Below are 14,032 nucleotides of genomic sequence, written 5' to 3'. Positions count from 1 at the left end.
CAGCCAGGGTTACACACAGACTTTAATTAAAGGCTTTAATTAAATTAGAGCCTTTCATGAAAACCACACACATATACAAAAAAAAATGAAAAGAAAAAATATTGTTTAAACTATTGTGCTTCACACGTCCTTGAATAGTTCTAGAAGGTAGATTTTTTTTAAAGTAAAATGGTAGGTAGATATACATTTATATTTTTATGAAAATAAGTTTAATTGACAAATTTTCTTGTGAATAAATCTGCCAATATTTCCAGTTGTTTCTAACTCTGTGCTTCTGGCAGCCTCAGGGATGTATTCTACACACATAATAAATAAGCTACTGTTATTGGTGATTTCTACCAGGCTGGTGGTGCTTGCATAATTCGGCATTAAATTAAAGCCACAGAACGAACAAACTCACAGAAGTCACTGTCTTATATACAAAATCACATTATGTCCAAACCAAAGCCATACACACCAATACAGTCACCTCCAGTTTCTGTTTCTCCAGGGCCACATGTGTGCAACTTCACATCAGAAATAGCTGCAAAAGGTTAAATTGTGTATATTTAATTAAATGACTATACATGTGTAAAAGCACATATATCCATGAACAGTTCTTTGGGAGAGTATGTTTTAACATGGACATAGGATTTCCTAGTTGCTCTCTCTGGGATTTTTTCATAAGGGTTTTTCTCGTCTAAGGATAAGATCAAACAAACAGAAATGATCAATGATCAGTGATTGTATTAAGTACTTGTAGCTTTCACACCTCCTTTGGGGTCTGCATTATTAAATGTCAAAGCACACTTATAATTCCAAATTCTTTGGCTGCAGGAGTCTTTATTTCTTATTGAAACACAAAGTGACAAGTCCCTTCATTTTGTAGGACAATTTGGCATTTTCATTTGATGCTAAATATACTCTTAACATAATGCAGATACTTCTTTTCCTGATAATTACCCAAAGGACTTTAGAGAGACTTCCTTGACAAAAATGTACACTTATATTTATAAAAGTTTTAGTCATGATTGTTCAGTTTATAGGTACTCTATGGCTCTTACCTCGACCTCAGTCTTAAATGGTGATCCTGCTTCCTGGAATCTCAGAAGGAGAGTGTATCTGAGAGCTGTCCCTCTCCTCCACTACCCAATTTTTGTTTTATATTCCTCTCTAGGGCTGGGATCAAAGGTGTGCACCACTGGGATTAAAATTATGCACTGCCTGGTTGTTATGGCAACTAGAGTGGCTACTGGGATTAAGGGTGTGTGTTACCATAACCTGTGACCTTCAATTGGTATGTTCACTTCCTGTATCATGCTAATGCAGTTTTTTTGTCTTACTCCTATTTTGGAAGGTCAAGGGTATTTAAAGTAATTGAAAGGGTGAATTCCAGTACTCACTGGAATTTCTTCCCAATACTTTAGAGAAAATTTGCATGTGGAATACATAGCTATTTATTCTCTTCTTCGAAAGTTACATCAAGCTTCTTTTTATGACTTATTTGAGGTTTCCCACTACAGAAGAGATTATACATATCTTGATCTTTACAGTAACCAACACCAGGGATTAAAGTAATTCCTGGATCTGTATTATCATTAAGCTTTTCTAATTAAAAGTAAAATACTACTGAAGCCCAAATTTTCACACCTTTTCTTACTATCTGTCGTGTTTTAACGGGAGAGGGAAAGGGCAAGAAGAAATCACTTTTCTTAGGACCTTTAGGCATTATACGCAGTAAGTCTGCTTTAATACGGTCACAGCAACATAAACTTTTGAGAATTTTAAGAGACTAATAAATATTTGAAAGCAAACCTGTACAACTGAAGTCAGAATGTTAGCTTCAGTTTAGCAATAATGATAGACCAAGTTTCCTGCTAACATTATCTCAGTACAATCTGTCCAGAGTACAAATGCATTCACATACATTTCCACGATTAACAGTTGAAAGTATTACTCATGTTTCCTTACCTTCAGCACAGTAAGCCATGCATCCCTGAGTGGGTTGCAGGAAGTACACAAAAAAATCTCCACAGTTTCTAACAGACACGGGGATTTGAAAGAGGCAGCAGTCTTTTTCAGTGCTAAACAGAAACTGCCAAGTGGCACAAGCTGTCAGTTGCTTGATCTCTCCAGGAAGAGGCAGTTTTTCTGAACCACTCAGAGATAGCCAGATGGGGGCCTGAGTTCCACAGTGGTTCATCTTTTATATCAGAGGAAAATAGAAGTTGAAAATCCAATTAATTTTATACAAACAAAAAAACGTACATTTTTAATAATATTCAAATCTAATATAATCTTCAAAGTAGTAAATTATCAATTAGTCTGGAGATGTGGCTTTGCAGTTAAGAACACTTGCTGCTCTCACAGAAGATATAAATTTGGAGCCTAGTATTCAAATTGTGACTCATAACCATTAACTACAAATGCAGGGGACTCAGAACCTTTTTTTAACTTCTCTGGGAGCCAGGCATGTATGTTGTATAAGTACATACATATAGATGAACCCAGCATGTATGTTGTATAAGTAAATATATAACAAGCAAAACACTAATACTCATAAATAAATCTTTTAAGAAAACCAAACCACTTATATATCTATTGCATGAGAAAGTAAATTTAGAGAACACTAAAAAAATTAATTATTACTTATATGACATATTCAATGTATATACTTTTATTTTACATTTGTTTTATAAATGAGAAATTCAACTTCAAATAATTTTATTCAAAGAATTATTATGAGCGCATCATAAAACAAGGCAAGTTAAACTGACAGTGTATTAATATATAACACCATACCAGCTGATCTTAGAGATTTTTGCACAATTGCCAGCGATAATGTATATTTGAGATTCATTCAGAGTGAAGATGCAACAAGCAACAGTGGAGAAAAAAGATATTATTTATAATCCATTATAGAAAAATTATTTAGCAACTTGGAAAATGGAATTAAAGCATTGTTTGAGGCCTACTATCAACATTATTTCCAGGTAGAAAATTGTAATTCAATATCAAATTAAGCTGGATAAAAAACTCAATTTTGAAAAGAGCCAAAAGGTACATGACTTAGGGCAAGGTTCCTAGAATCCTTCTCTGGTAGGAATAGAGGTCTTAAAAAGCTCAGATAAAATGTAAATTAAAATGTAACATCTAGGTAGAAATAAGCAAGAATCACTATCTAGGGTATGGTTGTGAATCATGTTATCTCAATAACTAAAAGTAAAGGAATTTTTTAAAGTAAAGGTTGATAGATACAATTTAATAATAATCCCAAAATATAAACTAAATAAGAATTTAATAAAAAAACATTTTAAAATAATATTTTTACTATTCTGTGATTCATTCTTATATTATCTATATTATTATATTTATTTTATTCATGTAATTTTATTCATTTACAAATTCTAATACCACAAATTCATAATTCTCAGAAGAAAAACAAATGTCTAATAGATGTATCAGATTATGCAGTATCAAGAGATGTATTTTTTATCTACTGCTATAATAACAAATATCATCATTTCTAATAGAATAAACATAGGTTTCAAAGTCTTAAAAGATGTCTTCATTAACTTATAAAAAATTTAGTAAACATTCTGAAGGTACTATGATTATGTGTTATTTCTAAAATAACATGAAATAATTTACAATATAGGAACATGTTAATAGTGTATTTATCTACAAAAGTATGTTGCAAACAAAATAAATAAGAAGAAAGAGTAGGAAGATGTTAATGATGAAAAACACTGCTATAATGCCTATCCTTTCTTTGTTCTGTTTCCTAGGATTCGTGTGTATTACTTTACACCAAATGAACAGAAATGTATTTCAACAGGCTTGTGTCATCCTGTGGGGTGGGGTGGGGACCACTTGTCTGTTGAGACCATGTAGGCAGTGGACACTTCTTCACCACAGTGTGATGATATGTACTCATGTGCTGAACTTCAGGAAACCCAAGCAAAGCCAGTTTCATCTTGTCTGTAAGGTTCTAGAGTCAACTAAATGAACTAAAGAAAAGAGCATACATACTTAATAATGTTGTGATTACTCCCAAATTTTTCCTCAAACTTTACTTTCAAATTCTAATGACTTTTGGTTTCCTTCCAATAAAATGTCACAAGTGATTTTTTAAAGGTAAATAAAGAAAAAAGAAAAAAATAAGATAGCCCTGACATAAGTTTATATTAAACATTGTTTTAAAAAAAGAATGCTTTTTCTGAGTTTTTTTTTTTTTTCATTAGTGTTGAGAAAGAAAAACTCACATCAATATTCTGCTAAGATGTCTTTTTGTGTAACGTATTCTCACTGCAGGTCTTATATATAGCTGTGTCTTCTAGGTTAAAAATTAAGCGTAGTACAATACAGAGTGATACAGAGCACAGTCATTAGCGATGATTGTCAACGTGAGCATATTTATGCAAGGTTACAATACTAATTTAAAGATACATATTTCACCCAAAAGTTGCTTGTGCCTGGACAGTACTCGGAACCCTCCGTGGAGCTAGTGGAGGTTTGTGATAAGTCAAAGAACTCATCTCAGGCAATATTGCATGTTGTTCTGTTCTTATTTGTAATGACTTTGGTTACATGACTCAAATTTTACATTCACATTTTTATAATGAGGTGCATTAGCTACCTCAAACTCTCACTGTGAAATCAAGTAAGGCTATCTACCTATAATATTCACAGTGAAGGAACATGTTAGTTGCCAAATAAATGTCATGCCCGAATACTTTTTCACCATTTTCATAGCACAAACAGAGGTTCTGAAGAAATAGGTTTTTACAATATTTAGAGTTAAGTCATATTCTGTAGATTATGTGGATAGGATTATAATAGCAATAACAGGAGTGAATGAAACCCTAACTGGTCACAAGTAACCTGCCTATAAATGGCAGCACTGAGTATTTAGAGACAGAATGATCTCTGGGGATTTCTGACTCATCAGTCAAGCTTCACTTGAGGTCCTGATTCAGTAAGAGATCCTACTTCAAAACCTAAGTGGAAAACAATTGAAGAAGGCATCTAATATCAACTGGCTTCTTCACACACACACACACACACACACACACACACACACACACACCATGCAAATCACATATGCTGTATTGAAAAACACTGAAACTTCACTGACAACCTGTTTTCCTTAGTTGTGGAATAGAAAGTGATGGGCTTGTAGGTTTTGACATATATGAGTCCGTAGTTAAGAAAGGAATTTCCAGATGGCAACTAAGAAGCACTGAAGCAAAAATTCAACAGTATTCCTTAATGGCATTTTCCTGCAGTTATATACCTGGGTCTATGTTCAAATTTAACTCTTTTGGCCTTCTAATAGGTAACCAAGAATATATCTGTTGCACATAATTTGGTGGAGAATGATTTCTATTACATTGTGTTTCACAGCTGTGGAAATTATCTAAGATAATATGTTTCAAAACACTTGTGGACTAAATGGAGCATAACATTTCTATTATAGCCATTACCATCGAACTAGGTATTACAGGAATATTTCAAATTAAATCAATCTACCAAGAATGAAGGTAACACTTCAGTCAGGGAAAAACCTACCTCAACACATTTGGTTGGCATCTCAGCGGGTCTGTCAAAGATGAGAAATCGGTACCATCCAGGGATGAGAGAATGGTCACAGATCAGGTCTTGAGCAGCAGAATGCTGGAGGTACACCGAGTCAAAGTGGACACTTCTGTAAGGACTCCGAAGAAACTGGTGGCCCTCAGGAGAGCATTCTGGAGCTAGACAGAATATTTCCATGCCATGCGTTTACCAGCATAGTAAGTCTTCAAATAAAAATTGATTCTCTTTCCCGAAGAAAGAAAATAAACTCACTATTGCACATACCAAAAAAAAAAAAAAAAAAAAAAAAAAAAAAGGCCATCAAAGTATCAGGAATGTCTAGCAAGTCAAAGATGACTTAGCTTGCACTCTCTGTAGCTATAACAAGCAACTCAAGGCCCGTCACAGTGTATGTTTGAGACACTTAAGCACTGAGGTCTTTATTTTCATTCGACTTGAGCAGAGAGAATAACAGAGCTGTGTGCTCTTGAATTAAAATGTGTTCATTGTGACCACAAGTCACCAGTGCTGAAAGGATTCCTCTTGAGTCAAGCACTCTAGATGTCAATGTCATTACTGGCCTTCCTTGAAGAAATTTTCTCTAAAGCAAGCACTTAAGTCCTACCTCTGTTGGACAGCAGAATGCAATATGCTCAACTAATTTTTTTAAATGACATTCTTATTTTGCAACTGTGAAATGCCTGCTACATAAGTTTCCTGTATTTACTACGAGATTTTAAAAATCACCGCAAGGGTCTTGCTCCTCCATAGATGCATATTTTTAGGAATAATTTCACCTCCAAAACTCCAATAACTTTGATAATTATCATAAATATTAATGATAAATATTTTAATAAGCATATGCACCATAATTTCATTTACTCTTTTAAAAATTCTAATACCTTTCAATGAAGAACATGCACATGATTAAAAATTAAAGACATTGTTCTAAAGGGCAATAGCAATGGGATTTACATGAACTACAGAAATATGTTTACTGATCTATTACCTTCAATATGATTTTCTTTAGGAAAATGTCAGTAAGTTTATTTTCTTTCTCATGTACATGGAAATGTGATGCGTGTACTCATGTTTGCAAGTGTGTGCAGGCTGCTTGCAGGGTATTTACATGGGCCTTAGACATCTAAACTCAGGTCTTTATTCTTGCATAGCAAGTGGTCTAACCACTTAGCAATTTTCCCAACACATAAGTCTATTTTAATTCTATATGTTATTTCTCCTTCAGTTTCTTTATACCCCTCACATTTCTTTTTATGCTGGTTTGAATAATATTCCCTATTCCAAAGCAGCAGAAGGGATAATTGCAGGGGACATTACTATGTAACATTATCAATGTTGGAGAAATGTATACTATTTAAATGAGAATTTTATTTCACTTTATTTTATTGAAAAAATCTTAGCAAATAGAATTAATAGTAGTTCCTATTTTTAGATAATTTTATAATTTATTAAAATGTCCTTGTCTCTTACAGAATGTGGAGTATAAATTTTTTAAAAAAAAACACTCATAATGAGAAAGCCACCCTGCAAAAGCCTTAGTACAGCCTTGGCTCTAGAATCTATCCACAGCATCTATCAACCAAGCATCGTGATGATGTCTAGACTCTTGTGTAAGGGCAAGCTGATCCTGGTCAAGTACTGAACAAATAGCTGTGCAAATCTTTCATAGTCATCAGTGGCCTGACTTGAATGACACACTCTCCAGAAGAGCCTCAGTGAATTTTGCTGGAAACAGAAGTTCGTATAAGTTTACAGTCCTGTTTCTTCCTCTACTTTCTGATGTTATTTAGGTCAGCTAAGCAATTTTATAATGAGATCTCAACACTTAGTTTTCAAATACTTTAAGAGAATGCGTCAGATTATAAATGGTAGGCACCCAATGGGAGAATATGCAAATGGACTTTTGATATATTTGGCACTTATCATAGATTGTATTCTGGCTTACTACAAAAGCCAAGATGATGATTATCGAAAACTGAGTTATTTCAGAAATATATCAAAAAGGGCTGGAGAGATGGCTCAGTGGTTAAGAGCACTGCCTGCTCTTCCAAAGGTCTTGAGTTCAATTCCCAGCAACCACATGGTGGCTTACAACCCTCTGTAATGAGGTCTGGTGCTCTCTTCTGGCCTTCAGGCATACACACAGACAGAATATTGTATACAAAATAAATAACTAAATAAATATTTTAAGAAAGAAATATGTCAATAAATGGAAATCAAAATTAATTAAAAATTTAAACTCCATAGAGTGGTATATGGCATATGGTGGTGCATACTTCTAACACCAACTTGCTAAAGATGAAGAGGAAAGGAGTCAGAGTTTTAGGCAAGTATGGGCTAGCAAACACACACACACACACAATTGCTTGTGTACTACAATCATGCAGAAAACAAAAAGATTATCCACTAGACATAATGGGCCAAATAATTGCATATTATATAGGTTGTAAGAGTGCAAAATATGCCAACAACTCATATAAGTCAACAAAAAGGTCAAGACCTCATTTTTTGTTTGTTTGTTTGTTTGTTTATTTTTAGGGGAAAAGATCTAAGTAGGGTTCTTCTCAAAGAACATATGAAATGTCAATATAAATATGAATAAGACATGCTTGAAATCATTAATCAGGGAAATCCAAATGAAGCCACAGTAAGATAAACCAGCTAACATCCACTAGGTTAGCTAAAATCAAAATGTCAGGTAATGTTAAGTGTTAGCAGGTATGTGAACAAATTGAAACCTTCATATGCTATAGGAGTATGAAACAGTGCAGCTACTTTGGAGAGGCATTAACTATTCTAAAAATGGTCAATCATAGCTAAGTATGACTCAGTAAATCTCCTTCTAGGAAAATATAAAAGCACGTGTACATATAAACACTTGTACAGGGATGCTCATAGCAGCATTATCTATAAGAGCAGAAAGACAGAAGAAACACAAATACATCAATAGAAAAATACACACACACAATGTACTTTCTCCTAGCAGTGGAATGTTTTTCAAACTAAAAGACAAATAAAGTTCTGACCCTTAGTGTATCAAGCTAGAGCTGTAAAATAATGTATTATATGAAAAATGATACCTTTAATATGATCCTAATTATGTAAAATATACAGATTCGACAAACATTTAAACAGAATCGTGATGGCCTATGATGGGGGAGACAGAAAAGTAGATGGGGATAATAGTTTTCATATCCAAAGGCACGGTTTTCCATTTTGACTCTAATCCTGACTATAGCTGTACCTTTCTCTAGTTATATGGATGTCATGCCCAAGTGCACTTTAGGTGAGTGGTATGTCTGGTCTATGACACGCCCCAATAGAGCTGTTAATGTGATTTACAGTAAACTTAGAAGCATCTTTCTAAATATTTGAATGTATTACTAAATATGTTTACAGACCTTTTCTAGAGATATAATGGCTGCATACTTAGTACTTATTCATGAGTTTTAAAAGTTATTTGTAGCACTTCTTCTATGGGCTAGAAAGGGTGAGGGGGGAAGGAAAAGTTGATTAAATAATTGCCTTGTAAATATCGACAAAAAATAGGCTATGATGTTCTGCAGCACAGTAAGATGACTACAGTTGACACAAATGTGTCATATACTTTATAAAGAACTAGAAAGAGAAGAATTCAAAGGTCCCTAGCAACAATGATAAAAACAGCTTTAATAAGACTGAGATGGTATTGACTGATTTGCCCTTTATTCACTGCGTACCTGGATGCAATCACACAGTTCTGTGCCTATGAATATGTACAAATATCATGCTAATTTAAGAAAAGCCTTTTCTAAACACCTGCTAAATCCAGGCAAACCTAAGAAGTCACAGATGAATGACACCTGGTTAAGGAAATGCACTTCTAGAAATAAATTAAGTGTTGATGGTATTTTTAGAAAGAAATCCACGTGGGGGAAGTGCCTGCTTTTCCCTCAGTCCTGCTCTTTCAAACCAAATTTGCATTAATAAAAGTGCTCAAGATTGACACGATGACGCAAAGACAATTTTATCTTCAACCTTTAGAGTTGTGCACGTGGCTTTTCTTCAAGTTGCGGGTAGTTGTATGCGTCATTTACTTCTTAAAAAGAATAAGCAACTTACAGGACCAAGTGACGTTTTGTGTAAAATATTCTTATAGGTAGAAGCACAAAGAAGCTCAGACAGGCTGAGGAACGTGGCTCTGTTTTGTGTCATTACGGTCACTACTGTACACCTTTCTGTCACGGTTTGACGAAGGGGGAGAGTGTATATTCTATCCATCGAGTTCGCTTTCGCAGCAGCAAACTGACTGTACTAGCCGATGCGAAAGCTAGTATACACAAAACTAGCCCAGTGGACTACGTGAAGATGCAACTTTCTCCAATTGTTTCCAGAGGTGGCCTGGGAGTGGAGCTCATTAGTTTCTAGTTAATTCGGACCCACTTTCCTGTATAGTACCCGGCAGATTCGGCAAAGGTTCTTGCAGCAAATTAAACGGAATTTAAATATCAAGAGATCCGCAGGGAATTAAGAAAAATAAAAACAAAATAACAAAAGCCACAACAATAAATGACCAAGACGTTTCAGGAAGAGGAGGCTCCCCGCTGTTGAGGGTAAAAGTAAATGTAGGGAGAAGTTGGCTGTGAAAGGCGCCCAGATGGTGCCAAGTCAGGGGCACACCGCTGAGTCAACACAAAAGTCCGTTCTCATGCGCAGCTACAGGTGGCCTCTGCGCTACCCTCTCCAGTCACCTACCTTGCTGGTCTTCCCCCAGGACCAGGAGCATTAGCGCGGTCACCAGACATGCCCATGCTCCGCCCGGCATCACGTGCGTCCCAGCGCGTCTCACAGATGGGGAGAACTTGGCCTCAGCCCTCCACACCCTGAACTGTCTCAAGGTCTGTTTCCGCTCAGCCTTCAGCGCAGCTGCAAGACCTCTGTCTACAATAAGCCAGTCCTATGTGAAACTTCTGGACCCGGGCGCCAGCCCCAGACTCCTCCTCCCAGCCCTGGCTAAGCCCCTCTCTGAAAGCCACACCCAAACTGTCCCAGGGGACCTGCAGCATCCAGCAGGGAGTTGATGTCACTTTACCTAGGATGTCACCTGCATTACCATAGCCTGCCAGGATCTCTGGGATGTAGCTCTGACAGAGGGTTTTGCTGTCCTAAATTACTGAGAAAGTCCTCCTGTGTATTCTTTCCAAGAAGTCTTCACTGTTTTGTTAATGTCTGGAAATTTTATTATTTATTTATTTTTTTGTTCTTTGGTGTCACGGTGCCACAACTTAACTCAGGTTGCCTTTGAACTCACAATGCTCTGCTTCAGCCTCTTGAGTTGTGGGCTTACAGGAAAGAGACATCAGCATCTGGTTATAAATGCATTCTTTTTTAAAAGTTCATTGATTTTTATTGAGCTCCACATTTTTTTCTGCTCCCCTCCTTGCCTCTTCACTCCACTTCAGCCATCTCTCAAGGTCCCAATGCTCCTAATTTACTCAGGAGTTCTTGTCTTTATTTACTTCCCATGTAGATTAGATCTATGTATGTCTCTTTTAGGGTCCTCATTGTTGTCTAGATTCTCTGGGATTGTGATTTCTAGGCTGGTTTTCTTTTTTTTATGTTTAAAAACCACTCATGAGTGAGTACATGTGATAATTGTCTTTCTGGATCTGGGTTACCTCACTCAAAGTGATGTTTTCTAACTCCATCTATTTTCCTGCAAAATTCAAGATGTCATTATTTTTCTGCCGTGTAGCTCTCCATTATGTAAATGTACCACATTTTTCTTATCCATTCTTTGGTGGAGGAGCATTTAGGTAATTTTTTGACAAAATTCCAGGAGGTGCTGAGAAGAATTTGTATTCTTTTTGTTTGGATGGAATATTATATAGATGTCTGTTAAGTCCATTTGAGTCGTAGCATCTGTTAGTTCCTGTATTTCTCTGTTAATTTTTTGTCTGACTTACCTGTCCAATGGTAAGAGTGAAGTGTGGAAGTCTCCCACTATTAGTATGTGGGGTTTAATGTATGATTTAAAATTTAGAAGTGTTTCTTTTACATATGAGGGTGACTTTGTATTTGGGGCATAGATGTTCAGTTTTGAGATTTCCTCTTGATGGATTTTTTTATGACTAGTATGAAATGTTCTTCTTTGTCTCTTTTGATTGATTTTAGTTTGAAGTCTATTTTGTCAGATGTTAGGATAGCTACACCAGCTTGTTTCTTAGGTCCATTTGAATGGAATTTTTTTCCCCCAACTCTTTACTCTGAGGTGATGTTTGTCTTTGAGGTTGAGGTGTGTTTCTTGTATGCAGCATACAACGGATTCTATCCAATCTGTTAGTCTTTGTCTTTTTTTAAGTGAGTTGAGTCCATTTATATTAAGGAATATTAATGACCAGTGATTGCTATCTCCTATTAATTTAGTTTTTGTTGTTGGTGATATTATTTTCTGTGTTTTCCCCTTTTTTGAAATTTGCTATTATGAGACCATCAGTTGTGTTTTTGTTAATGTAGCCAACTTCCTTGGATTGGAGTTTTTCTTTTATTATTTTGTGTAGGACTGGGTTTGTGGCTAGGTATTGGTTTGATCTGGTTTTGTCATGGAATAGCTTGTGTCCTTCTAAGTTTTGCTGGGTATAGTAGTCTGGGCTGGCATCTGTGGTCTCTTAATGTCTTCATAACACTTGACCATAACCTTTTGGCTTTCATTGTCTCCAATGAGAAGTCAGGTGTAATTCTGATAGGTCTACCTTTATATGTTACTTGGTCTTTTTCCTTTGTAGCTCTTAATATCCTTTCTTTATTCTGTATGTTTAGTGTTTTGATTATTATGTGGCAAGGGGGCATTTTTTGGATCCAGTATGTTTTGTATTCTGTATGCTTCTTGTATCTTCATAGGCATATCTTTCTTTGTGTTGGGAAAGTTTTCTTCCATGATTTTTGTTGAATGTATTTTCTGTGCTTTTGAGTTGAACTTCTTCTCTTTCTTTTATACCTATTATTCGAATGTTTCATCTTTTCATGATGTCACATATTTCCTGGATATTTTTGGTTAATCTTTTGTTAGATTTAATGTTTTCTTACTAATGAGTCTATTTCCTCTATTGTATCTTCAGTGTTTTAGATTCTCTCTTCTATCTCTTGTATTCTGCTGTTTATGCTTGTGTTTGTGGTTCCTGATCATTTTCTTATCATTTCTGTTTCTTTAATTCCCTCAGTTTGTGTTTTTTTTATTGCCTCTATTTCAGTTTTGAAGTCTTGAATATCTTCTTTCATAAGTTTGGTTGCTTTTTCTTAATTATGTTTAAAAGATTTGCTTATGTCTTCCAATTTTTTGTTTGTCTTTTCCTCCATTTCTTTGAGGAAATTTCTCATTTTCTCCTGAAGTTATTTTTTATTGTTTTCCTCTTCTTCAACTATATTTGGTTGTTCAAATCTCACTATTGTAGGGTTTCTAGATTTTTCTGGTGTTGTTGCTCTTTGTGGTGTTGCATGTGTTCTTAACCTTGTCTACTCATCTTTTACTCTAATTAATGTGGTTGTGGCTGTCTGTAACTCTGGTGATTAATCTTCTAGGTGCCAGTGAGTCCAAGGCTCATATGGTTGTTCCTCATGGTACAGTCAGTGTCACAGTTCTAGTTACCTCCTTGGTCTCTCTGTGTTCCTGAAGGTCACTCTGCACTCTGGGCTTTGCTCCACTCCCATGGGTCCTGGCTCAGGTCTACTCCCTTGAAAGTCCTATATTCATGCCTGGACCTGCAGTGGTCTCTGGTTCTGGCCCACTTGCTCAGCAGTTGCTTCTCTGTACCTCCTCCTGTGGAGTTCACTGTCTCAGGTCTGCTCTGGCCCAGATTGCTGGCTCAGCCCTGCTCTCTTGGAGTTTGATGCCTCAGACATGTTCTGACTCAGGTTGCTGTCTCAGTTATACTCCTGTCCAAATGCATTCTTTTTGTGTGGAAACCATATGCCAACCTAAATCTCCAGGAGCTGTCCACTGTCCATGTGATTCTAAGAAAGAGTCACTAGCCTAGAGCATAGCAAATGGGTTAGGGTGGCCATCAAGGTCCAGGGATCCTGACCAGTGCTATAATCACAGGAAACTTTCTCGGGTAATTTCTGGGTATTAAAATCAAACTCACCAAGGCCAGCTGGCCCGGGTCTGAAAAAGCATGGGATAAAACAGGACTCGCTGAACATAGTGGACAATGAGGACTACTGAGAACTCAAGAACAATGGCAATGGGTTTTTGATCCTACTGCACGTACTGGCTTTGGGGGAGCCTAGGCAGTTTGGATGCTCACCTTACTAGACCTGGATTGAGGTGAGTGGTCCTCGGACTTCCCACAGGTCAGGGAACCCTGATTGCTCTTTGGGCTGATGAGGAGGAGGACTTTATCGGGGGAGGGGGACTTGATGGGGGGACGGGGGAATGGGAGGCAGTGGTGGGGAGGAGGCAGAAATCTTTAATAAATAA

The 14,032-nt window shown here is 36.3% G+C and overlaps 1 protein-coding gene across 1 annotated transcript in view; it reads right to left on the bottom strand.

Annotated features, from left to right (window-relative positions):
• The window catches only part of Vwde (von Willebrand factor D and EGF domains), a 57,433-nt gene extending 47,011 nt beyond the window's left edge, over positions 1 to 10,422 (bottom strand). The window contains exons 1-4 of the mRNA XM_050145878.1: positions 10,312 to 10,422; positions 5,551 to 5,735; positions 1,951 to 2,182; positions 458 to 523 (exon numbers count right to left, since the gene is read on the bottom strand). Coding sequence (XP_050001835.1) covers positions 458 to 523; positions 1,951 to 2,182; positions 5,551 to 5,735; positions 10,312 to 10,381 — 553 coding nt within the window. The 5' untranslated portion in view covers positions 10,382 to 10,422. The remainder of the gene's footprint in view (positions 1 to 457; positions 524 to 1,950; positions 2,183 to 5,550; positions 5,736 to 10,311) is intronic.
• Positions 10,423 to 14,032: the final 3,610 nt, after the last annotated feature.

The sequence above is a fragment of the Alexandromys fortis genome, unplaced genomic scaffold, assembly GCF_014885135.2.
Source record: "Alexandromys fortis isolate MF-2015 unplaced genomic scaffold, M_Fortis_MF-2015_v1.1 scaffold_34, whole genome shotgun sequence".
Lineage (NCBI taxonomy): Eukaryota > Metazoa > Chordata > Mammalia > Rodentia > Cricetidae > Alexandromys > Alexandromys fortis.
The sequence above is the reverse complement of the archived record's forward strand: the minus strand, read 5'-3'. Positions and strand labels throughout refer to the sequence as shown.